This window comes from Eschrichtius robustus, chromosome 1 (assembly GCF_028021215.1).
Source record: "Eschrichtius robustus isolate mEscRob2 chromosome 1, mEscRob2.pri, whole genome shotgun sequence".
NCBI lineage: Eukaryota > Metazoa > Chordata > Mammalia > Artiodactyla > Eschrichtiidae > Eschrichtius > Eschrichtius robustus.
The window spans coordinates 41,030,196-41,057,540 of record NC_090824.1 but is presented as its reverse complement, the minus strand read 5'-3'; the positions used below and the strand labels follow the sequence as shown (position 1 = coordinate 41,057,540).

At 33.6% G+C, this 27,345-nt stretch overlaps 1 protein-coding gene across 1 annotated transcript in view; it reads left to right on the top strand.

The window, feature by feature from the left end:
- The window catches only part of PPM1A (protein phosphatase, Mg2+/Mn2+ dependent 1A), a 43,232-nt gene extending 16,739 nt beyond the window's left edge, over positions 1-26,493 (top strand). Inside the window, exons 2-6 of the mRNA XM_068544571.1 lie at positions 15,519-16,372; positions 18,752-18,869; positions 23,038-23,146; positions 24,586-24,643; positions 25,599-26,493. Coding sequence (XP_068400672.1) covers positions 15,539-16,372; positions 18,752-18,869; positions 23,038-23,146; positions 24,586-24,643; positions 25,599-25,628 — 1,149 coding nt within the window. The 5' untranslated portion in view covers positions 15,519-15,538 and the 3' untranslated portion in view covers positions 25,629-26,493. The remainder of the gene's footprint in view (positions 1-15,518; positions 16,373-18,751; positions 18,870-23,037; positions 23,147-24,585; positions 24,644-25,598) is intronic.
- The last annotated feature ends 852 nt before the right edge of the window (positions 26,494-27,345 follow it).

Genomic DNA, 27,345 nt, shown 5'->3' with positions numbered 1-27,345 from the left:
GCACCCCATTTTTCCTACACCACCAAGGGAGTATTTGTTATATGTTAACTCCTACTCATGGCAACTTGTTTCCTTGTATATTTGATTTTTTTTATGAGCTTATATTTGATTAAACACCAAACATTCCTCCATCATGTGTATATTGCCTACAATTTTATTTCCCCTTTTTGTAGCATAAATTTCACTTCCTTGTTTATAGTTAATACCTAATTTAATCAGCCACTATATTTTAGCAGTTTTTGAACTTATTGTTCCTTGTATCTCACTCTTGGATTCACCTTTCTTCTTGCTAAAGTATATCCTTTAGTAATTTTTTTTAGCAACAGAGTATGGCTTGTAAATGTCCTTAGTTTTTGTCTGAAAGTATATTTTACACAGTACATTTTTTTTTTTTTTTTGCAAATAAAAATTCTTGATTAATAGTTTTTTTCCCGCTTCCTATCAGCACCCTCAAGATATTATTTCATTGTATTATGAAACTTGGCAAACTTGGAACTCCGAGAAGTCTGTTCTCTACCTAATTGTTATGCCTTTGTATGTAATTTTTTCCTCTGGTAGTTTTTAAAAAGATTCCTTTTCCGTATCCTGTCACCACTATTTACTGTGTGACCTTGGGCAAGTTCTCAACAGAGATAATGAAATGGTATCTGTATTATAGGGGTTGTTGTGATGATTGCATTAATAGATGTAAAGCATTTAGAGCCCTGCATATTTCAAGTATGATATAAATATTAGTATTTTTTATTTGTTTGTTTTACCATACTTGATGTTCTGAACACATTCCCATGGTATGCCTAGGTATGTGTATGTTGTGTTATCTGTAGGCATTCTTTGAAATAGATTGTTGATCTGAAGTTCAGTTCTAGGAAATTCCTTAGCCTTTATATCTTCGAATATTGCTTTTTTAGTAATCCTTCTTAATCTCTGTGTTTTGTTCTAGGCAGTTCCTAGGTACATTTTCCAATTTACTAATTCACACTTTGACTTTGTTCAGCTACTTTATGTGGCCTCGGTTGCTTTTATTTCTCAGTGAATACTTTCTCATGTTCAGGTTCTCTCTCTCTCTCACTCACTCATTGCCACCTATTCTGGTTTGACTTCTGCTGTTATCCTTTTACCCCCTTCTTGTCTGTTGTTCTTTTTAGCTTTGGAAGGATCCTAAACATACACATTTTAAGTTATTTTCTGATTGCTACTTTTTCTTCTAGATGGAATTCCTACAATTTTTGATGTTTGTTGGCTGTCCATCTTAGTTTAGTTGTCCTGGTGTGTTTTGGAGTTTGGTTTCATATTAGATAGAATTTTTTTGTTTTCTTTCTTTTCACCCTTCTTATCCAGTGTTTTTTGCATGCACCTTTACCTTGGCTCTGGGGTGCCCAGTCTGAAACCATGTCTTATATTAGAGGCTTGGTTCCCCTGATTCTTGACAACATCAGGATCAGGCTTATCTCTCCAAGAAATACAGACTTAAAGAAGGTGTGTGCTTCTGTTGAAGGAGCATGTAATTTCATTTAAACTAAATTCCCTGGCAATAGCTAGTAAGTAGCTTTTCCCTCCCCCTTTTACAAGCAAGAGAGCCCCTCCACCACAGGCATTCGTTTCAGTGAGGCTGGTTTCTATCCCAGCCTTGCATGGGGGCATTTTTAGTTCTGTTACTATCCCTACAGGATGTGGACTTCTGTGCATCTCTGTTACTTGAGCCCGGGAGAGTCACAGTTTCAGTTTCACCAAGTGCTTTGTATTTCAGGAGTTTATCTTTAGCAGGTGGCTTGGTCTTCTTAATTTTCTGTTTTATAGTAATGTATTTTAAAAATACATTTGGAACAGAGGAACACTTCAAAGTGTGAATATACAAAACCATTTTAATGGAAGTCATCATTTAAAATTAATGTATTATATATCATACATAGCCTTCAGAAAGGTACCAGTTTGCTCTCCTACGTACGAGAAGTATATTTTTTTACTCCTTTGCCAATAGTGGGCGTTATAAATTTTTGATCTTTGATAAAGTAATGTGTGAAAAATAAGTTTATTTTTAATGGCTAGTGAGATCTCGTCATTGCTCCATATATTTATTGGCCACTTGCATTCTTTTATGAATTTCATTGTCTGTTCGTGTTCTTTGTCCGTTTCTTCTCCTTTAAAGTGTTCATTTTGTTGTCTTATAAGACTTTTGTTATTTTGGGAATATTAACTTTATCATATATATTTGCCTTTCAGGCTTATGAGCTTTGTTTTATAGTGCAGAAGTTTTATTTCTCTGGAGTTACTTTTTATTCCTTTGGAGTCAGTCAGTCTTTTCCTTTTTGCCATTGTGTCATACTTAGAAAGTCCTTTCCTACCATAAGATTATAGAAATATTTGCCTAGATGTACTTGTATGATTTTATTCTTAGTATTTCAAACTTAAATCTTTAATCACCTGGTGTTTTTTTAAGATCCGCGATAGGGATTCAGCTTTCCTCCATGGGAGGGCAGGAGTGGAATAGGCCAGCCGTTCTAACACCAATTATTGAATTTTTGTTCCTGCAGCTCTCTTTCTGGAGTCTTGGTTCTATTCCACTGATCAGTTTATCCTGCAGTAGTATTTCCTCTTAAATACCATAATTTGAAATTGTTTTAATATTAGGTGTGGCAAATTCTCATGTTTTTTAGAATGTTTTGGCTGTTCTCATACATTTAATCTTTCATATGAATTTTGGAATCATTTCATCAAGGTCTGGGAACAAAAAGACCCAGTTGTGATTATATTGAATTTATTATTAATAAAGGGATGAAAAATGTCTTTACAATATTGAATCTTCCTATCTCAGAAAAAAGAATGTCTTGTATTCTGAGGCTCTTAAAGGTGATGAATATTTCTTGTTAATTATTCAGATATACCTTTATTGACATTTTTATTTTCTAAATGATTATTATTGTTAATAGTTTTCTTATATGATTTTTTTTAGTCACATAACCTTCTTGAACTTTTTCTTCTAACAGTGTTTTGCATTTTTGAGTTTGCCATCACATAGTCGTTATCTGCAAGTAATAATCTGATCTCATAATTTTATGCTTTTTTTTTTTAATGTGACTGCATTGATCAGTATTTCTGGACGTTGCTAAATAATAGAGATATGAGCAGGTATCCTTGTTCTTGTTTCTTTCTTGGGAATTGTTCTAATCACTATGCTTCCTTTCTGGCTTGAAATATGTATAATCGTATCATAGTCTATGCAGAGACGATCATATGGTTTTTCTCCTTTTAACTTTTAAAGAGGTGACTTATATTAATGGGTTGCCGAATGTATTTAAATTCCTAAAATGAACCCTACTTGGTAACTTGTAAGTGACTAGCGTTACTTGTCTTTATTCCGTAATATATGGTTATATTTTACTTGGGGTTTTTTGCATCTGTATTAATGAATGTGTTTGGACTATAGTTTTATTTTTTTAGTGCTATCTTTGTCAAATTTTACGTCAGGATTGTGTATGTTTATAAAAAGTGGTAAGTTTTTTTCTCTGTTCTTTAGGTAGTTTAAGTAATTTGGGAGTTACATGTTCTTTTAAGGCTTAAAACATCTTGGTTGTGAAATTGTCTTGCCTGATGCACTTTTATTTTTAATAACTTTATTTTGAAAACAATTCAGACTTACAGAAAATATTAAAAAAAGAATACAGTGAACTTCCATATTTACCAAATGACCAATTGTTAACATTTTGCCACATTTTTTTATAAACTCTTTTTTCCCTCTATGTGCACACATGCATATTCTCTTTGCTCACACAAATACATATAAGCCAGCGCACAATCACACATTCCACTTGGTTGTCATATTTTTTTGGTCTTTAACCTCGAATTGTTCTTCAACCTTTTTGCTTTTTGTTTTTCGTGGGCCCTGGAGCTTTTTCTAAAGATAGTTCTTTGATAACTTTCTCATTTTGTTCCAGAGTTACTGGTCTTTATTCCGTCACTCCTTGGCCCCCCAAAAGAAAATTGGTGATTTGTTTTTCCTAGAGCATTGTCAATTTCCTTCATATTTTCATATTTACTGACAAAGAATTATACAGTGTGTTTTATAAAAAACAAAACAAAAAAACACCTACCTGTGAGGTGAGTTTAGCCTGTTTGGTTTCTAAGTTTGAATTGTAGTTTTTCTCAATTAGGCTAACTAGTGATTTACCTATTTTAATCATTTTTCTCTCATGTAATTATCATATTTATCTTAATTTTTCATAACATATTCCTTCAGCTTTCCTTAGGTTTTGTGTGTATGTGTGTGGTTGTTGTTTTTACTTCTTGAATTGAATATTTAGTATACTGGCCTTTACTTTTTTACTAAGAAAGTATGAGTTTCCATGAATAAGATTTGGTTACATCTCATAGAATTTGATATGAGATTTTTCTTATTATTATCATTTCTAAATATTTTGTAACTGTAAAAATATACAAACTCAATGCAAAGTTGATTAGAAGCATGCCTTTTAAAGCAATTTCCAGATGTTTGAAGTTTTCTTCTTTATTGTTACCAGTATCTACTGTTTGTTGTATTAAAGTCAGATAATATGGTATCATTTGTTTCCTTTCTTTTTCTTTCTTTTATTTGGTCCCCAGGGTGAGGTGGGTGGGAGTGCATTAGGAAAAGCTATAAAGCTTTTGTTTTTCAATATACGATCCAATAAATGTTTGAGCTTTAATTAGTGTTTTTAAGTGTGTTTGAACACAATACATAGTTTTGATTTCAGCATATAGTGTTTTTGATAGGTTTGCTATGAATTATCTGGCATAAAAATATTTAGCACATAAAATTTGTAAGTTAAATTATAATTTTAGACAACACCCTCATCAATTAAAAAAAGATGCCCATCTTCGTTATTGCTTTACTCCTTATGCTTGCCTTTGTCTGATATTAAAATTGCAACCCTTGGTTTCTTTTTGGTTATATTTGCTTAGTATATTTTGCCCACCCCAAAGCCCTATATACTAGGACAACTCCATTATTGAGTTTCTTGTTTTGATTAATCTCTTGATAGCATTAATCTGTCTTTAAACAGATTTTTCAGAAATGGTACATGTATGATATACTTCTTTAGTGCTGGCATATTTGATAATATCTTTCTATTATCTTCATAATAAATGCCAACTTTGCTGGGTCTAGATTTCTTGGAATATACCCCTTTACCCTCAACATTTATAGGTATTAGTTCATTATTGCCTGTCATCTGACATTGCAAAGAAGTTTGAGGCCAGCCTGGTTTGTTTTTGTTTTTATTTTTATTTTTTGGCACGTTTTATTTGTCTAAATTCTCATATTTTTTTTTCTTTTTCATTTTTTTTAATATTTTAATTTTATTGGAGTATAGTTGATTTATAATGTTGTGTTAGTTTCAGGTGTACAGCAGAGTGATTCAGTTATACATACACATATAGTCATTCTTTTTTAGATTCTTTTCTCATATAGGTTATCACAGAATATTGAGTAGAGTTCCCTATGCTACACAGTAGGTCCTTGTTGGTTATCTATATTTAGTAGTGTGTGTGTGTTCATCCCAAGCTTTCAATTTATCCCTCCCCTAAATTCTTGAAATTCATTATCTTCACCAAATTATGCTGTGGTATTTGTCAGTTTCTACTAAAATTATCTAGTACTTGATGAATGCCTTGAATCATCAAGTTCAAATTTTCTCTCAGTTTAGGATTAATTTCTTCTTTCTTTGAGGTTTAATTTCTCTTCCATTATTTGATTTTCATTTTACAGTGTACTAATAAACTGTTGAATCTACAGTGTGTGTGTCTTTAATCTACTCACTTTTACCTCTTTATTCTTACTATCTGCATACTGGATGATTTTTCTTATTTTGGATTTTACTTCTTGTAAATTGTTTTCTATAAGTTCTTTACTTCTCATTATTGCTTTTCATGTTATTGAAAATAATACAATAATGTTTTATCTCTTAAATTTCATTCCTTAGCTCTGTTAATACTGTTTATATTCTAGTTTCTGATTTTTCATACACACTTATTCTTTTACAGTTCTGGAGGTCACAAGTCCAAAATCAGTTTCATTGAGCCTGCAGGAATGTGCTCAATCTGGAGGCTTTAGGGGAAAAATGCATTCCCTTCCTTTTCCAGCTTCTGGTGGCTGTCAGCATTCTTTGGATTGTAGCCACATCACTGTAATCTTCAAGGCCAGCATCTTCAGATCTCTTTCTGCTCTGTCTTCACATCACCTTCTCTTCTGTGTGTGTCATATTTTCTTCTGCCTCTATAATGGCACTTGTGATTGCATTTAGAGACCCCAGTATAACCCCAGATATTCTCCACCAACCCCCCCAATCAGAAGTTTCTTACCCAGTATAACCCCAGATATTCTCCACCAACCCCCCCAATCAGAAGTTTCTTAAGTTAATCACATCTACACAGACTCTTTTTTCCAAATGAGGTAACGTTTATGTGATTAAGACCTGATGTCTTTGGGAGCCATTATTCAGTCTACTACAGGTATTGATTGCTACTTTGGGATGAGGTGGCCACATTAGTGAAAGATCAGATTAGAGTAAATCCTCATGGATTGTATGCTGTTAAAATCACAGGTATTGTCCTCTTTACCAAATGATGCAAACTCAGATGCCGTGGTGGAAAAGTGGATGAAATGGTCTAGATATGGTCAGTAAGGAGTAGTGGGGACTCTGGAGAATGCATGTTGCTTGGGGAGAGGAACTAACAATATATGTGAAGGTCAAATTCAGGCTACCAATTTGTAGTCTTAGTTGGTAGCTGCTTTTTTCTTTTTTCCTTCTTTGAAAGTTGACTTTTCTGTAGTAAAATAATCTTATTTATCTCATAATCTTCATCTTGGTATTGAGAATAAGTTTTTAAATGGGAATTCATTAGCATGATTTTAGACTAAAGTATTAATTTACTAATGTCATTTATGTAGGTATTCCTAAAACTTTAATCTTCTCACTTAATTTCTTATACATTTCTCAGAACAATTACCTTGTTAATTAATCAAGGTTGATGATTTATCAGTAAGGACAGTTAGATATTAAGCTAAAGGACTTGTCCAAAGTCACATATTGGATAGATCTGTAACTTTTAAGTTTAGTCTTATGAAAGATTTTTTGTTTGTTTTTTTTGTTTGTTTTTTGATTTATATGTGCTTTGCTGTTGATGTGAGAATAATTCTAAAGACATGAGAGTGTCTCCCTAGTGTTAAATTGGATAATTGGGCCACTTCCCAAGTTCTTTTACTTTATATATTGGGATTTTGTTTTTCTAGATCAGTATTTTTAAGAAGGTTCTTTTTCTGTAATATTATTAAAAAGGTAAACTAATGACAAGTCTTAGAGATGAACTTAATAGTTTTAAAGCATAATAGATGTTTGCTTGTTTGGAATTTTTTCTTGAATTTTCCATAAAGTATGAGTATATGCTTTGAGTCCTTATATATCTTTTTTTTTTTTTTTTTTTGAGTCCTTATATATCTTAAAATGTCTTTCCCCCTATACACATGAATAATAGTTTGGATGATTATGTAATTAACCTTAACTCTTAGAACTCTGTTTATTCTCTAGTTTAGGATTCAGTTTTACAGTTGGCAATGGCTGATACTAATTTGATACTCTTTCCTTTGAAGATTACCCAAGATTTTCCTAGAAGCTTATGTTTTTTTTTTTTTTTTCTTTTCTTTGAATTTCTTCAGTTGTGGGTAAATAGGGTGGGTTTTTAGCAATTAATCCTCCTAGATATTCAGCGAGCTTTGTAAGTTTGAAGACATCTACTGAGGGAAAAATTTATTTCTTTGATTATAGCTTCTCTGTTTTCTCCATCAGAAAGTCTTATATTTTTATGTTTATATTTATTCCCTGGGTGTACTCATTCTGTTACCAAATTTTTATTATTTGCATCTGCTTTTTCTTTTGAGCTAATTCATTCAGCAAGTGTTTATTGAAGGTCTACTGTGCTAGGGGAATCCACAGTATTCAAAGGAGGCTCTCCTGAAGACCTGATACTTGAGTTAATAATCTGAAGAATGAGTATGAATTGGCTAGAGTAAGAGAGGAAGTAATAGCTTTTTATAGAGGAAGTGGCATTTGTTTATGTTATTTGGAGGAAGGGGACATGATGAGTACTAGGTACTGTAAGAAAGCCCTTACGGTTGGAGTAGAGAATGTTATTGGGGTGGCGCATTATGAAGTAAGGTAAGTCTGGAGAAGGTTGATGGGCGCCTGACTACTCAGGGCTTTCATGTGAGCCATATTAAGCAGTTCATTATCCCCCCAAAGAGAGGAAAGCCATTGAATGACTTTTAGTATAGAAGTGATACAGTGAAATTTGTATTATGTTATCTTTTTCCTTCCAGTTTTATTGAGATATAATTGACATACAGCACTGTGTAAGTTTAAGGTATACAGCATAGTGATTTGACCTACATACATCATGAAATGATTACCACAGTAAATTTAGTTGAACATCCGTCATCTCATGTAGGTACAAAAAAAAAGAGAACAAAATTTTTTTTCTTGTGGTGAGAACTCTTAGGATTTACTATCTTAAAAACATAAATATAACATACAGCAGTGTTAATTATATTAGTCACATTGTGCCTTACATCCCTAGTACTTATTTATCTTGTAACTGTTAAGGTTGTACCATTTAACTACCTTCATCCATTTAATTCCCTTTCCCACCACCCCTGGAACCACAAATCTGATCTCTTTTTCTATGAGTTTGTTTTTTGTTCTTTGGGTTTTTTGTTTTGTTTGAAGTATAATTGATCTACAACACTATGTTAGTTGCTGGTGCACAACATAGTGACTTGATATTTCTGTAGATTACAAAATGATCACTGAAATCTGTATTTTGAAAAGCTTACTAAAGTTGCAGTTTGTAGAATGAATTGGAGGGAGGCCAGCATGCATGTGAAGAGACAAAGTAGGAGGCTGGTATAGAATAATGCATTGAAAGATGATGGTAGCTTGAGGACTATGGTGTTAGAGAAAAAACTGGGCAGATTTGAGAATACTTAAGAAGTAGAATCCATGGAATTTGATGCTGGACTGATGGGAGATAAAGTAGAAAGAGGTATCAAATGATACCTCTGAATGATGAATGATATTGCCATTCACTGGCAAAAGCCATGAAAGAAAAAAAAAAGAAGAAAAAAAGATATGAAAAAGTACCTTGGGAGCTAGCATAGAGTGAGAAGAGGGCCTAGGTCTAAGCCTTGAATGCTAATGTTTAATGGCTTGAGAGATGAGGATGGGCCTGCAAATAAGACAAGGATGGAAAAGCTAGGGTAAGAGGAAAGCTAGGAGTGTGTAGCATCTTGAAAAGCCAATGGGAAGAGTGTTTCAAAGAGTATTGTGTTGAATCCTGCTGTGAGCAGTCAGACAAGGGCTAAAATGTCCATTGGATTAAGCTTGGAGGAGCTTGTTTTGATGGAATGGCCAGACAACAGTTTGGAGCATCAACACTTTTTTTAAAAGACTTTGAACTGTAGAGGAAAGAAAGAGGCAGGAGGTAGCTAGAGGGGAATGAGTCACCTAAAGACTTATTTTTTTTTTTTAATAAATAAATAATTAATTAATTATTTTTGGCTGTGTTGGGTCTCTGCTGCTGTGCGCCGGCTTTCTTCAGTTGTGGCGAGCAGGGGCTACTCTTCCTTGTGGTGCGTGGGCCTCCCACTGCAGTGGCCTCCCCTGCTGCAGAGCACGGGCTCTAGGCGCGCGGGCTTCAGCAGTTGTGGCTCGCGGGCTCTAGAGGGCAGGCTCAGCAGTTGTGGCGCATGGGCCCAGTTGCTCCGTGGCATGTGGGATCCTCCCAGACCAGGGCCCGAACCCGTGTCCGTGTCCCCTGCATTGGCAGGAGGATTCCCAACCACTGTGCCACCAGGGAAGCCCAAGACTTATTTTTAATGGATGACATTTGAGTGTCTTTAAAAGTTGTACTCCAGTAGAAAGGGGGAGGTTGAATATAAAGGAGTGAAAGAGGATAATAATGTTATTATTCCTGGGAAGACATATAAGTCATGTAAGATTCCTTTGAAGCATGGGCTCCAAAGCTCTAGCAGAGGGATTTAATTTAAGTGAGAGGACATAGAGTACTCTGTTATAACAGAAAGGTATGAGGATAGGATGGGTACCAACATGGGTGGGTTTGTATGTTTGGAATCAAGATGAGGAAAGACCTGAGTTCTAAAAGAATTCCTCAAAGTGATCTCATTTATTGTTTTGTTTTGTTTATTGTTTAAACTGTGGTATCTATTTGGCTATTCATTGTCTCTTTTGAAAATTTTAGTTCAGTAATTGTTTTTCGTTTCCATGAACCTACTTTCAGAGTGGTTTGTTTGCTTTTTTTGTTTTTGCTTTGGCTGACAGCTTGCAGTTGTTTCATTCATTCAATGTCATCTCATAAATTGATGGGTGTTTTCTAGTTTGGAGCTAATGAATACTGAGCTCACCCACCCACCCCCCAATCCCCACCTTTAATTTCTGAATCTTTAAAAATACATCCTCTTAGTTTTCTTTGCTCATTATTATATTTTATTTAGCTCGTGTATTTGAAATTGGCATTGCCAGAAATTGCAGTTAGTTCACTGTTGTTTTCTCTTAGTCTTGGACAAAAAATAAAAGTTGGATTTCTTGCTTTTCTTCCTTTCTTTTCTCTTCTTCTTTACCTTCCCTTCCCTCCTCTTTTTTTGGTCATTTACCTTTGGTAGTTTAGAACACAAATTATGTAGAGTAGGCAGAGGAAGAAATGACACTAAAAGAAGTTTCTGCTTTCTTCGGTGACCATCTTCCATGTCTGTCTGCCTTGTGTGTTGTCTTTTTAAAAGCCTACATTTTTAGATTTCCATTACTTCATTTGCAGATATACAGGATGGCTTGTGCAGGAGAATTAGAGTGTTAGTCCAGAAACCTAGGTCCTTTTCTCAGGCTTAGTGCTGAACTAGCTTTTTGACCTTGGGCAAGTCATTCTGTTTCTCTGTACCTTCTCATTTGTAAAATAGGTTTAGACAGATCATTTCTACATTTTGGCTCTGATTATTTATACGTTACCAAAATCAAATTTGTAAATATAAATGTGATTATTTTTGTAATGATAAGAAATTTCAGACTCCAAGTGGGAGAAAAATTACCCAAGATTGATCTTTTTTTTCTCCTCAAATTGTGTAAAATTTTGTTCATGTGCTTATGTATCATTACCATAGATAACTTTGAGATGGTTGCCTTGGATTACAAAATATAATTTATGAATTACCATGTTTCATAGCTTGGGAAGTTAAAAGTAGTTTATGTAGCCTAGATTATCCTTTGCAGAGACATGTGGCCACAAGGACTTTGTGCTTCTTCTCTGAACCCCATCTATGCAATAAATTGCTTAGTATTCTATTGTTCAGTAAGTGTGTATTCCAGAGGTCAGCTGACCATTTGTCTTCATCTTTGACAGTCTATTCATACATAAGCATTAGTGGGCAATGTAGGGTATACCAAAGGTTTGGTAGTAGTAGAGAGTTCACTCCTCACTGCAAATGACTTCAATGTTGCCATGTTATACACTGCAACCAGTGCTGCTAACTGGTATTCCATTTTTTCCCTTTTCCCCCAAGAAGCTTCAAGTCTCTCTTGCTATATAGTTTTTTTGCCTCTGGATTTCCCCCCACCTTTACATTTCTTATTTCTTTTGGAGGTCTGGTCCAGATTTTCCTCCCCAGTTTTTATAATCAAACCTATCTCAGTGCTCATCAAGCAGAGGTCCTTCAGTTAGCAGCATCTACCCTCCTTCAAATGCTTGTTTAGCAGTGATCTTTTGTTATGTGAGTATATCTTTTGATCCTTAACCCCTTACTTACATATCTGATCAAAGTAGTGTTTCTCAGAAAAAGTAGGGCTTGCTGTAAGAAGAATTCTGATATCAATTACTAAGAGAATATAATTTTCTCAACATTGTTTACATAGTCTATTTTGTCCTCTGTTAATGGAGCACCGGGGCGTTCTGTATTATACTATGTGTCCATAGGTAAACAGAAAAGAACCCTGTAGTGTTTTAGTCTTCAGTTTTTTACTAAAGGACTCTGCCAGAATTGTCAGTTTAATAACTCTTGTTTCATGGCTAATATGGTGCTTAGGGATCTTAACAGTGGAATGAATATATAGAGCTTTTTTTTAACTTGGGATAATTCTGAGTGGGTTAAACCAAATGACCAGGTTCAAGACTCTTCGTTATGATTGTGAGATCGGTTTTACTTAATAAAAGGCAGTGGCTGAACTTTAATGAATACTTCCTGACTCAGCCTTAGGATTTTTCAATTTGGAAGTTTGTTTGGTTTTAAAAGACAAAAATGGTCACCAAATTTTCTGATTATATCAAAGATGAATTTAGTCTTGTGATTGTCATAGTACTTTGTATTGAAATGTTCAGATCATCTGATAATGCTAGTGTTGTGATCAGACCCAGCATGTGCTCAGAGTAGATTTAACACTAGGTGAGAACTAGAATTTCTCTCAGAAACTAACTTAAACTTTCATGGGCAAACTGAATCGCCTTGGGATTTACTGTTTGTAGATACATGCCAATTTAATAACTTGACTAAATAAAATACTCTTTAGTAGTCCACTTATGGAAAATGACTATGTATTTTTTAAAAGTAAAAATTATTTACTTATAGATACTTATAGTATGTCATAGTATTTATAAGTAAATAATTTCTGATAACTATTATTTTTATATAACTATCTGCTGTATTTTGTAGCTATAGTTGGCTGCTTCACCAGGCTTTTACAAATTATTCAGAATCCCAGGAGGTAAGATTTCTGAATCACCTATTTTCAGTATGTAAAAGTCCAGACACAAAATTATTTGCCCTTGATTATATTTTTGCATTTGCAGTAGGGCTGGACCTAAAATTTTATCAGATGATTGACTTGGTTTGTTACATTTTTATATTTCTAATATATATTTTTCAAAAGTTGGGGTTTTTATTTTTTTAGAAAGCATACCCTGTTTATCTTCAAAGAATTATTTGTTTGGTAGTTTCATATATATATATCTGGAAAATAACTACTGGACTTTTCTATAAAAGGGAGAGTAAGATCCCTGTTAGGTAATATCAGAATCTAGATGTGTTGTGTATGTGGGAATGTAGTCATAATTAAATAGTTTCCATTTGCTGAGTTCCTCATTTTTGCTCTACTCTATGTGGCTACTTTGCAGCCATTACCTCATTTAAACTTTGCAGCAACATTCAGAGGTAAGTATTAATATATGCCCATTATACAGATGACGAATGCTAGATTAGTGGTATCAAGTGTCTTAAGTATACAGTTGTCCCTCAGTATTCGCAGGGATTGGTTCCAGGAGCCCCCATGGATACCAGAATGTGTGGATGCTCAAGTCCCTTCTATAAAATAGCATAGTACAGTGAATACGGTGGGCCCTCCATATCCATGGATGTGAAACCAGAAGATATGGAGGGCTGACTGTAACACCTCCCACCTCTCCTTTAGCCCAGCTAAAGGAATTGAGGTACAGAGATGAGGCAACTTGCTGTTGACCTTCAGCAGATGACTTAACCTCACCATGGCTTAATCATCTTCTATCTACCTATCTATCTAGGCTTTCCATCTAATCTTTACAACAGATACACAGATGCCTAGGTTCCAACCCTACTGTGGAAATTCTGGGTTTTTTAATCTTAACTTTTCAAAAGGTCCACAGATAATTCTTTTGTACAGCCATGACTGAGACCATTGCCGTAGTAGTAAATGGTGCTTTAGAGCCAGGCAGGCTTGAATTAGAGGCCTGACTCCCCTCAACTTGTCTGATGAGTGACATTGGCCAGGTTCTTTAGTCACACTAAAGTTCATCTATAAATTGAAGATAATATTATTACCTACTGTAGAGTGTTGTTGAGAATGACTTCAGGTAACAGTTGTAAAACACTTATCAGAGTGATTTAGAATTCATCTTAAACATTGTCTGCTATTAAGGTATCATTACTATTGTATCTTTTGTCCAATCAAAACACTCACCCTTGCCATATTGTGTATCAACTTGGTGTCAGAAAGGTAATTTGATGAATACCACCATAAGGAATGAATAATGGCTAGTTTTCATTATTTAACCTCCATTAGTGGAATTGTAATAGGACACAGACAAGCAGGCAGGAGATCATTTTATCATACCAATCAGCCAGACTTCTCTGCTGTGTATTAGTTTGGCCCTCGTAGGATAGAGAAGGAGGGAGACGTTGCCGGGAAACTGTTTCCTTTCTGAGTTGTTTTTCTTCTTCCTTTCTCTCTCCCAGCTTCTCAGAGCTTAGCATCACTAGCATCATCAATCCCCTAATCTCCTAAGTGCATCCTGATTTACCTGGGTACTTTTCCCCACTCCTTCCCATCTCACCTTCACCTCCATTAAATCTCATTGTATCCTTCTTTCAGATTGCATTAAATTGTGACTCATTTGATGACTTGGACCCCAAGTCTCTACATTCTAGGCCATTACTCAAGTAAAGGCCAACTGTCTTCCTGCCTTGTGTAAGCTCATTCCAGACCAGGGGTTTTAGCTTTTGATTATTGGGAAAGGATTAGATAGCTAAGCTTTCAGGCTTGTCCACAGTGCTGTCCTAGACCTTTTGATCTCCTTTTCTGTTTATACCAAATGGTTATAGAGTACCATATGATGATACGTGTTATTACCACTAGATTAGGTTACAGTAGATGAATTTTGTTATATCTACATATGACAGTCTTTGTTATATGTTTGTATAATTGCTTTGCAACTTGAAAATTGAGACTGAACCACCTACAGTAATCTAATAATTTATTGGCTTATCAGAGACTGAAAAACCTATGGAAAAGGTAGAATTTGAGCTAGACGTTAAAGGATGGGTATACTTATTTCTATAAGTAAGGAGGAAGGGAATTGAGTCCTCCTTAAGGGAAGGAGCATGCAAATTTGGATCATTGTGAGTAGATCTTTTTCTACTTTTTCAGAGAGTTGATGTAGTAGGAATAAAACTAGATATTTGGAATCAAACTTTGGAAAATCCTGAATGTTCAGCTAAGATGTTTGAATTAGTAGGCTTTTGGTATGTCCTGTGAATTCATTTATTTGTTTTTTCTTGATTAATATATACATACAACTTAGTTCTGAGATTCCCTAAGAGAGTCACATATTCAGTGCATCCTTAACCACTTGACATGGTTCATGTAAGCTGATGGCCACTGCCAAGTCTCTTTTCTATTTCAAGTACTTGTTCCTTGGGGAGAGTGTCAGATCAGCTACTTCTATCATGATGCTTTAGTTCTCTCTGCCTGTTGTACATTCTGAGCTGTGCCTGATCAGCCTTTCCCCCAATTCTTCCTTGTTAATCATCAGGTTCCAAGTCAGCAGTGAGTGCTTATCACAAGAGTTGTGAATTCTTATTTAAAGCTTTCTTTGTATTTCCTTCACTCTTAAAAAGGTTGTTGGATATGTAGTTTGTTTATAAGATAGTTATTAACTTTCCTGTTTCTCTTCCTTTGCAGACCTAGAGGATCAAGACATAATGGGAGCATTTTTAGACAAACCAAAGATGGAAAAACATAATGCCCAGGGGCAGGGTAATGGGTTGCGATATGGGCTAAGCAGCATGCAAGGCTGGCGAGTTGAAATGGAGGACGCACATACGGCTGTGATCGGTTTGCCAAGTGGACTTGAAACATGGTCATTCTTTGCTGTGTATGATGGGCATGCTGGTTCTCAGGTTGCCAAATACTGCTGTGAGCATTTGTTAGATCACATCACCAATAACCAGGATTTTAAAGGGTCTACAGGAGCACCTTCTGTGGAAAATGTAAAGAATGGAATCAGAACAGGTTTTCTGGAGATTGATGAACATATGAGAGTTATGTCAGAGAAGAAACATGGTGCTGATAGAAGTGGGTCAACAGCTGTGGGTGTCTTAATTTCTCCTCAACATACTTATTTCATTAACTGTGGAGACTCAAGAGGTTTACTTTGTAGGAACAGGAAAGTTTACTTCTTCACACAAGATCACAAACCAAGTAATCCGCTGGAAAAAGAACGAATTCAGAATGCAGGTGGTTCTGTAATGATTCAGCGTGTGAATGGCTCTCTGGCTGTGTCGAGGGCCCTTGGGGACTTCGATTACAAATGTGTCCATGGAAAAGGTCCTACAGAGCAGCTTGTGTCACCAGAGCCTGAAGTCCATGATATTGAAAGATCTGAAGAAGATGATCAGTTCATTATTCTTGCATGTGATGGTATTTGGGATGTCATGGGAAATGAAGAGCTCTGTGATTTTGTAAGATCCAGACTTGAAGTCACTGATGACCTTGAGAAAGTTTGCAATGAAGTAGTCGACACCTGTTTGTATAAGGTAGCTAGACTTTTTTTTTTTTTTTAGATGAAATGATTTTATGTCATCTTAATTACTACTCTAGTATATAATCATCTTAGAACCTATAGTACTCAGAAATAAGTTTTTGGTACAATTGCAGGATACTTTTCATCAATTATGAAAATAACATAGGAATACTTCTTAGAAATAAGTTATGCGGTTACCAAAAATGCAAGGGTTATAATCTGAATGTTTAGTCTTTTAGTAACCAAGACTACTTGAGCTTTTTAATATTGTGGAATTTTATCAAAGGTAAAAAGACTGTACCATGTTTTAAAAAAGGGAATGGGGAGGGTTAAGCCTCAGTGTCTATATATGGAAAGCATTTTAGAATTTTAATATTTTATTTTTACCATGTGATATCTCAGTACATTTATGGAAATACTTTGAGACTATGGTCTAATGAATCTGTAGCACCAACAGAGGATTTAGTGATCATTTGGTGTGATGTAATAGAAATAGCCTTGGACATGGAGTCAGAAGAACTTGGTATGAGACTGTGTATGACTTCAGGTAAGCTATTTAAATTGTCTGGAAAATCAGTTCTTTAATTGTTTAAAAAAGAGAGAGAAAGAGAGATATTATTACCCTGTCTCATGGGGTTGTCAGGATGATCAAATGGGATCGTGTATATAGATGAGCAAGAGAAGGCTCTGTGGACTTAAGAGTCAGACCTGGAATCAAATTTTAACCTCTGTTACTTTTGTACTCTATAGTCTTGAACAAATTGTTCCACCTCTCTCAGCTATTGAATCGAGAAAATAGTATCTAACTCATAAGACTGTTGGGGAATTAAATTAATGAGCTAATGTATACATATGAAGTACCTAGTTTTAGCAAACAGTGTGTGCTTGATACATGCTCCTCCCTTTTCTAGAAAAGTTAAAAATGTTACACAATTTACTTCTTTAGTTGCAGCGCTAAGACTAGAATCCAAGTCCTTGACTTAGGTGCAGTGTTCTTTACACCACAGTTCTATTTTGTCAATAATGCTCATTAACTAATTTTTTGTGTTTGTTTGTTTGTTTAACAAATGGTGATTTTATAAAACTCTTCTGAGGCTGTATATTCGATGTCCTTTTAAAACTCAGAAATAGAAAGTCAACATAATATTCTTTGTGGTTTTATATGCACAACTGCCAGCTGTACTTAAAATCTTAATTAAAAATCAGGTTTATGTAACATCCAACACAAATCAAGTTTATGTAACATCCAACACATATGTTAAAAAAATCAGTAGAGCAACAACTTGATAGTACACACTATTGTTGTTAATTTCTGAATTTGGGGGGAACCAAACAAGGATGCTTATGTTCTTTATCCCTTTTAGTATAAAAAAGGGACAAAGTAGCATTCATTTGTTAGGTTTATTCTGTAGCACTTGAGAGTTAAATACTTGTTAACTAAATTAAAAGCCGTTTTCTTGAGAGACTTGGTCGGATTCAGATATTAGTAAATTATGACTCAGATTCTACTTTATCTCTTCTGCATTATGCTCTATTTTAAAAATTGTTCAGTATCTTATCATTTGCCTCATTCTTATACAATATTCCCCAATATTTTAAATATTAAATTCTTTGTATTGTTTGCTTAAATGAATGGTATAACTTCAATTTTCCCGTATAGGGGAATTAAATACTTAAAATTTTAGAACTCCAGTTGCTAATAGGAAGAGGAAGTCTGATTTTTGGGGAGGCCAAAATTGATTCAAGTATTTTAATTATAGCATTTTGAATATCTAGGTGCCTTTAAAAATGAATGTACTTCCTAAAAGTTAAACCTTTTTTTTAAATTATGAAAGTTAAAAGCTGGTTTATAAACTTTATATATGTAGTTTTACTTCTAATTCCATATTTCTACTTATTATGAAGCAAATTAATTAGCCCCATAATTTATTTTAAATGTAAATTTGTCAAAAAAAAGTAAATCTGTCAAGTATATGTGTAACTACAGATCAAATCATGTTGTAAAGAATATCACTAGAATTTTCTATCTTGTTAAATTGAATGAATGTATGTGTGTATGTGTATTTGTATTAGGTATCACTTCATGTTAAGTAGGCCACCAGTAAATGTTCAGAAATATTTGTTTTATAGAACTTTAAACTCTATTGCAACAATCATTTTTTTAATCTGTAGTGTTTCTCTCCTGTCTTTTGGAGTATTGGTTATTCTGTATACCATATGTACAATATATGTATTGGGGGTGCCCCTCCACATGTGCATATATATTTTTCTCTCCTTAAAAACAATATATATTTTCACTAGAACAAGTGTAATTGGCATGACTGTAAAGGTTCTCAAAGCTTTGAAGAGCAAAAAGAAAACAAAATATTTTCTCAAACTTTTTTCTTCCCAGGGAAGTCGAGACAACATGAGTGTGATATTGATCTGTTTTCCAAATGCACCCAAAGTATCGCCAGAAGCAGTGAAGAAGGAGGCAGAGTTGGACAAGTACCTGGAAAGCAGAGTAGAAGGTGGATCATTTAACAAAAAATAAGTAGCTTTATTAAAGAAAAACCTCAACATAATCAAACTTTAACATTTTAGCTTTTAGACCTTTACATGCCTTTGACATTTAGTGTACAAAAGTGGGAAAGGGCATTTCTGTAGTAGCTGTTTAGATATTTGTTATTGTCCTACCACAGTTATATTAGAAATAGCAACTCGGATGGCCCAGTACATTCTGTTCAGGATACTTTTGTTTAAAAAGGCTAAAGTGTTGTGTGCTTTCAAATTCTTGATGAATTCATTGGCATGAACAATTTTATGCCAGGGGAGTCTAATTTGTGGTTTATTTAATTATAAACAGATTTTTTATGATGGTGATAATTTGAATACCATCTTTCTGTGTAAAGCTGTGTGTATGAATTTAAGATCTTTGGGACTTTTAAAAAAATGACTTGAAGATCATAGCCTGGTTATTAACAACTTCCATGTGCCACAGCTTTTAAAAATTTATTTTAAACTGTTCCAAAGCGTCTTGCCTAAGCCATAAACTGCCTCACCTAGGCAATGTAAACCTGAATAGAAGACATACCTGGCATATATCTCTACCTGGCAGAAATATAAATGCTGAATAAAATCAAGAAATAAGTTGGGAATTACAGAAGTGTATTTGTCATAATTCTGCAAATTACTTTGAGACAATTAGAAAGGTATTTGTAACTCTCAAGTGTAATGCCTTTAAATATTTGAAAAACTTCTAAATGATCATTGATGCAGCTACTATTTGCCATAAATATTAAGTCTCCCCAGAGAATTCCAGTTTACTGCATATATGCAATAAGCATGTAGATTATGCAGTTTCTTTAAGCAGAAAAATTTGACATGCCAATAATAGTGTTAAAATGCATTTTTGGCTCCTAATGTCGTTACTTTGCACGTTAAAGACCTTTAATAGCATGTAAACATTGATACACTATACACTATTACATCCTGTGCCTGCATTGTTAAAATTAATATGCACTTTAATTTTGTTTTCTCCCTTTTTACTGTTTGATACCAATTATAATTAGTCTGATACTAGAATCATGGTTGGTTTTGAGTTTTCAGTACTGTTTGGAGCTGCTATTTTGTTTTTATTTCTCTCCCCTACTTGATAGTGATATATCTAGTATATGTATATAGTATTTAGTATTTCATTCACTGGACATACTATTCAATGAGTTTGTTTCCTCACTGTTTCCAGGGGTCTTGGAAATTTTTTGTTTTAAGTGATTCATTTCAATATGTTATCAGTGAGATAAAATATTTAGAATGCTACCAAGTCATAGCACATTGGTTCAAACTGCTGGTTAGTGGAAAAATATGAAACCTGAAGAAGAATATGTATTGGGATATGTTGATATTTAATATATTGGCACTTTAACCTGAGTGTACATGTTTTCTTACCAATTTAAAGAAATAATTAGTTTTATTTACTATGAAATGGGGTCAAATTTTAGAAATGAATTGCTATTTTTTCTCTTTAGTGTGCACTCTTAAGTTTTTGGTGCAATTCTAAATAATTGCTTTAGATAAGTAATTTTATGTTACAATATTAAGTTTTATATTGCTTATTATCAAGCAAGAATTGCCACCTGAACAGACTTTACATTAATACTCAATATTTTTGGTATGTTGAAGTGTTGTTATACTTGTACTGTTCAACTGGAGATTATTATGTCATAAATTAAATACAGTATTATTTACTGAGGTAGATTTGATGAGACTGCATCTAGTTAAATATTACAGTAATTAAAACCACTACTATATTTAAAAACATAGAAAGAATGTAACTATTTGCATTGTAAAAGTTGTTATATGTCTTAAAAAGTGATAAATACTGCAATCAGCTTCCAAAACAGGCACTGAATACCTTTTTCTTTTTTTCTTTCTTTAAATACATGCCTTCACTAAATTGCTGTGACCTATTAAACCTCATTTTATTTGCTTTGAATACTTTTGGCTTCTCTGTCCACACCACAGAAAAGGACAAAGGCTTTTTAGCTCTCCTCCTATGATATTCTAAATACTTGACTCTCTAGGGTTGTGAAAAGATTCAGCTCATAATTTAAACCATACCACTTAAGGTCGTGGTCCTTCTAAGCCAATTTAAGAGGATACTTGTGTCATGTATGTATTTTTATTTGCTACTGACTGCCCAAGCTTTAAAGTTGCTAATTTGGAGAAAACTGATAGAATCCCTCAGACTTGGTGGAGGGGCGGGGGGCAGAATATGTTTATACATGAGTATGTGGAACATAGATATTCTATACATATATATTCCTTAATAAAAGCATTCAGTCTTTTTACAATTCTAATTAAAATGTATAGTCCAAGAGCAATTAAAGGAATATTTCTTAAAATTTCTTTTTCTTTATTTTTTAAAGCAGAAAGAAGCAAGGCTAGTGTAGTATTAATGGTCAGATAGTTTTAAGTGTATTGTCCCATGTGGAATAGGAGATATAACTGTTTTTAAAGTCTTATATTATTTTTTTAAAGAATTTGTCTTCCTGTAATTTTCTTCACAATTAAAATATCCTAATTTTTATATTTTAACAAAGAAGATGTATGAAACATCAAATATAGATGATTCAAGGTAATGTTTTTAGACCTGAAACCATCATTGATTGAATTTATAATCAGTGTTCATTTATATTGTATCTAGTTATCTATCCAATAATTGTATTGGCTTAGCAGAGACTGTATGTTAAGTGTATTACAGCGTTAGATTGTGAAATTGTGCAGTTTAGGTAAACATCAAATTCCTTTATTTTTGTACAGCAAATTTCCAGCATTAGAATCATGTAGAATAAATATACTAGATGTTAAAGATTATACAATAAAGGAACTTGGCAAACCAAATCTGAGATCCTTGCTTTTTGTTCAGATTAAAGACTGGTTTAAAAAAAAGTAAAAAAAGCAAAAAATAAAAGATGGTAAAATTTGGCCTTAATCCTCAAAGGACAGTTTGAGCCATTTAAAGAAGTATGGGTAGCAATGTCTGTCTTTTAATATGTGGCTTTAATGATGAATTAATATTTTGAAACTTGATCAAAGGATGAAAGGTCTTTACATGCATTGTTATTTTCAAAGGTATTTACAAATTGAGAACTAGAATGATCTCCAATGATGACAAAGAAAATTTCTTAGTGTAAATAATGGAAAACAAAAAATTGAACCATATAACTTACAAATACCCTTGGCATGATCTTACGTTTAGAATAAATATGCTGAAACTCCAGGTAAAGACTTCCTGTACTTAAAGTGAATAGTTTGAGAGCTCTTTAACTTGTCTGTGCATAATGGTTGGTATTTTGTGGTATGAATAACAATATGCATCTGCATGGCAACACTGCCGATCATATCACTCTACCCATTTAATAACTGAATGTTTTGAAATTAACAATTTTAAATACGGTTGTATGGTTTATCATATTTTTTCTTTTTAAAAATTTTGTCCTGAAATTTAGCCTTTTTCCATTCTGTAGGCTTTGTTCAAGTAATCAACTAAGGAAATGGTATATATCTATTTATTGCTTAAAGATACTTTAGACAAAAGTTAAGCTGAGAGTGGTGTTCAAGTACATGACCTATTCTGCACATGCTACTTAAGTATCATTTTGCAAATATAAACATATGTAAATATGATTTGGGTTAGTATATAATCAGTAAATCCCCCATACTTAAAGGTTTTTTTTTTTTCTTTTTTCAAATCTTGAAATTGTTTATTTTTTAAAAAAATCTGTGTACTGTATTTTCAGGGCAAAGTTCAGGAAACATGTTTCCAGTCTAAAGAGAGGAGTTAATCTCCTCAGATGTAATTAGTTGGCATCTTAAGAGGAATATCCTCATTTGTACACACATATCCCTGATTATGGTAATACATTGATTTTAATATGAAATTTTTTCACATTTTTATCTTGTTTATTTTCATTCTTTGAAGTTAATCTGGAAAGTATTGTATCTCTTGTATCATTTTGTACATCCCTTTGTCATCAATTTTCAAAGGTCAATTTGATTTTTACTTTTTTATATAGTTTCGAAAATCTCAGATGTGGTAAATGCCATCTTTAAAAACCTAAGTTATCTTTGTTTCGGTTTTTTTAATTATTATTAAATTTGGATAACACTTACAAAAAAAGTACTTCTGATTCCCAGAAATCATAAAGAAGCAGGGGGAAGGCGTCCCTGACTTAGTCCATGTGATGCGTACATTAGCGAGTGAGAACATCCCCAGCCTCCCACCAGGGGGTGAATTGGCAAGCAAGTGAGTTATATTCTGCGTACTCTTACCATCTATCTCTGTACATGAAAATGTTAGGTGTCCGTTGATCAAATGTGTATTTACCTAATTTCTAAAGTGACTTCAAAATGTTTAACCTGTGGTTCGGTGTTTTTCAGTATTAATGATATATGGTGCTTACTTAGAATAGGTATCAGAATATCATTGTAACTAACTACACTGAAGGCTGTCTTCAGTGGAGGCTTGGATTACACTGATTGCCTCATATAGCATAAATGAGATAATACAGTGAAAGAAATTTTTAAACTAAATTACATAGTACTACAAAATTCTAAGTGTCATTATTATTCCTACTATTATAATTTGATTTTCTTAATCCCTGGATAACTGAACACCCCATGGATGAGCGTTTTTCTCTTCTTCCATCTGGGCCATTTTTCTGTATCTCTGATTTTCCTAGTGTTTTTGGTTGTTGATGCTGGTTGGTTGGGTTTTGGTGTAAGGGAAGATAGGTAGATGCATTTCTTGCTTTTTTTCTCTTTTCACTTTAGTTCCTAGAACTGTGGGCTAATATGTGTTAGATACTAAGCTTACATCTTTATAAACTACAGTAGAGACTTTAAGCAATTTTATAATTCAAGGCTTAAAACATTTTTACCTCAGATATCCATGTAATTGACCTACAAATATATATTGACTAATTTCCTTGGTCCTCCACTTGATCTGTAAGTGTAGCCATGTTGTTTAATCATTTCATGTAACTGTAAAACTTCCTGTTTGAAGGTTTTATTTTTTGGAAATTGTTTCTTCCAATATGATCTTCTGTGAAATGACTGTCTATAAAATTGCTTCAAATCAGTTTTGTAAGTAGGGAGGCTTATAACTTATAAATACCATTACTGATTTCTTACTTTTAATAAAATATTATACAACAAGTAATTCCTAGACTTGCCCGGGAAACGTCATATTTGACATTTCAGTTTTAATAGAGCTTTTTTAAAGGGGCATTATGAAAAGCAGAAATTTAAGTGTAAAATATCTAAATTATTTTACCATAACAGGTATTGAAGTTATTTCTACTTCAAAACATTAAGCTCTTAACCAGAATATATTAATATTATATCTTAAGAACTGCAATGTCATTTCTGACTCATAACCACTAAATGCCAGTTCAAATAGAAGTAGCCCATATAGACTGATTTTTTTTTTTCCAAGCCATGACTTTTAGTCTTCTATTAATTGCATTAGTAGAGTGTTAACATTCTAGAATAAATTCACCGCTACTTTAACAGTGGGGCCCAAATATCTTAAAGTATGGCTCACTTATTGACAGTAAGAAATAGAACTAAAATAATTTAAGTGATGATTATCTTTGACATTTTAATGAACACCTGGCTATGAGTTACTAAGCAGTTTTGTGCTCTGAAGAATTAACTTTCTGCATTTTTTTTTTCTAAATTTAGGCGGAATGTTATTGAAGCCGTTTACAATAGACTGAATCCATACAAAAATGATGACACTGTAAGTGGCATTTAGCTCCCTCTGCTTTCCCTTCCCCTCCACTCTAAATGCATATCCTTCCTACCTGTTTTTGCAGAGCTGTTCATTGCACCCATTCTCTTACACACACCCCTGACTGATTGCTCTGAACTCTGCCAGCACCACAGTTCTAGTGCTTGAGGATATAATCATGGTGAGTGGCCATTTAACTCAAAAAAGAAAGTCCCTTTTAATTATTCTGGTTTTTTTAAGCCTCTCCAAGCAATCAACTTCAGAAGTTTTCCGCCCCTAAATGTTTTTTTGAAGTTGGGAATATCTCTGCTCAGAATCTTGAATTAATTCTGAGTTTTGTAAGCAGCTGTAACAGAGCTTCAGAATGCCCATCTCCATTAATGCCCATTCTTTGCCAAGAACCCTGCATATTTCATTTAAATACTAGAGAATTCTGTTTATATAAAGACATTTAGAATGCCATATTCTCCAATTAAGTTTCCTGTTACAATTCTGTTGTAGTATGGTGATTACAGAAAAGTGGTAACTTAAAATCATTTGGGCCTGGCTCTGAAATATTTTATATATTGCATTATGAAGCTTCCTCAAATCTCTTATTACTTGAGGTTTTTATGCAATAAAAACTTGTAAAGGTAGTGTTTTAAAAATAAATTCAATAAATTATTGAAGAGAAAAATAAAATTCTTTTTAGTAGTTGATTGGTTTAGAAATACATTTGGTCAACTTCATGGTAAAATCGTATTTCAAATATTTTATTCCAAAACAAAACAAAGTGTTCACAATTCTTTGAACAGATTAAATATTGATATTTCATAAACACATGTACACATATTATATATTTTAGAAAACATTTATATTCTAAAGGTCAGCTTTACAAAACCTTATCTTTCTTCATTACCCAGGAAATAATGCATCTCTAAGTTTTAATTTAGTTCCTTGTTTTGCTTTGTTTCCTTTTATAAAGGACTCTACTTCAACTGATGATATGTGGTGAAACTGCTCATCTAGCCATGGAGTTTACCTTCACCTCCAAAGGAGAGTACAGCTCAACTTCCTTGAACCTTTTAAACATCCATCTTCAACTTTAAAGAAGGGCATGTATGACATGGGTGAGAGTGATTACACGAGAGAACTTCAGCAGTACCACAGCTAGCCCAGAACTGATTTTTTTTTTTTTGTAAATTTGAGACTTACGTAAACGTGATTTCAAACCATAATTCATGTTGTAAATCAGACTCCAGCAATTTTTGTTGTATGATTTTGTTTTTTGTAAAGTATAATTGTCCTTGTATAAAATGCTCATATTTAATTATGAATTGCTTTAAATCACTATCAAAGTTATAAGAAATGTTTGGCTTGTTGTGTGACGCAACAGATATATAGCCCTTTCAAGTCACGCTGTGTTTGGACTTGGGGTTGGGACAGGGAGAGCAGCAGCCATGTCAGCTAGACGCTCAATTGTGCACGTGATTATGGAGAATTATTCCAAAATCTTACAAAGCTGAATATCCAGGGAGTTAATTGAAAACTAGTTTAATGTTTTTGGCAGTGGGATTGGCATTGTCGATAAAGCTGGTCCCTTCATTTAACTGTCTTTTAGGTTCTCTCCTTGTTGCCATGAGTATTACAGGTAATACAGTATATTCATAAGAATATCAATCTTGGGGCTAAAATGCCTTGATTCTTTGCATCTCTTACAAGTCCTTACATTTAATTACTAATTGATAAGCAGCAGCTTCCTACAAATAGTAGGAGACTGCCACATTTTTGCTATCATGATTGGCTGGGCCTGCTGCTGTTCCTAGTAAGATATTCTGAATTCCATTTTATCAATAAAGCTTGATTTAACAAACAAGAAATTTAATCATGTATGTGTAATTCCTCCTTTACTCCGCCCTTATTTTAAAGCACCATACCATTGTAAATGAGAATTTTTCTCATGGGGAAAGATGTTAGTCTCTTTTAATTGGAAAATACTGTAACTCAAGGCATAAATGGAACTGTTTCCCTTCCATTAGAAAGACTATAAAAGATTTAAGTCTCTCTGTTGTTCCTTGATCTATTTTTAAATGGGTTTCTTTCAGGCTGCTTATTTTTTCATTAAGATGTGTTATCAGCCTGAATTTGCCTACTGTTTAGTTAAAATAATTGTCAAAGCTTGACAATCTAACAATCTATCGTAGGGGTGTATGTGTGTTTGTGAGTGTGTGTGTGTCTGTGATTTTTAATTAGCCCATGTCTTTAGAATCCAAGTAGTTAAGATGTATTTAGTGATTTGAAATATAGCATGTTGATAATATTTAGCTGTCGGCCTTTAAAAATAACTTTCAAAAGCTTAAAGAATTGTAGATATAAAAATAACCTAATTTAATTTAGGCTTAAATTCCTCTGATTAAGCATGTGAAAGTAAGTTTTAAAATCTGTCACAGTGAAAAGACTCTACTGTTCTGTGCCCTTCTGTAATTTTGTCTCCTTAGGTTGAATATTGTATTTAATCACCATGTAATTTAATCATTCAGTAAGCAGATTCCCCACTAGAAAACTATTAAAATGTAAGATATAAATACAACACTGAATACAAAATCAAAACTGTGTATAAAAGGTAGTATAATTTTGTTATATTTGTTTTTTCCCTAACTTGGAAATATACGTATTTGTATATATAGCCTTAAAACTAATGTAAAGTTAGGGGAGTATTGGGAAAAGTAATG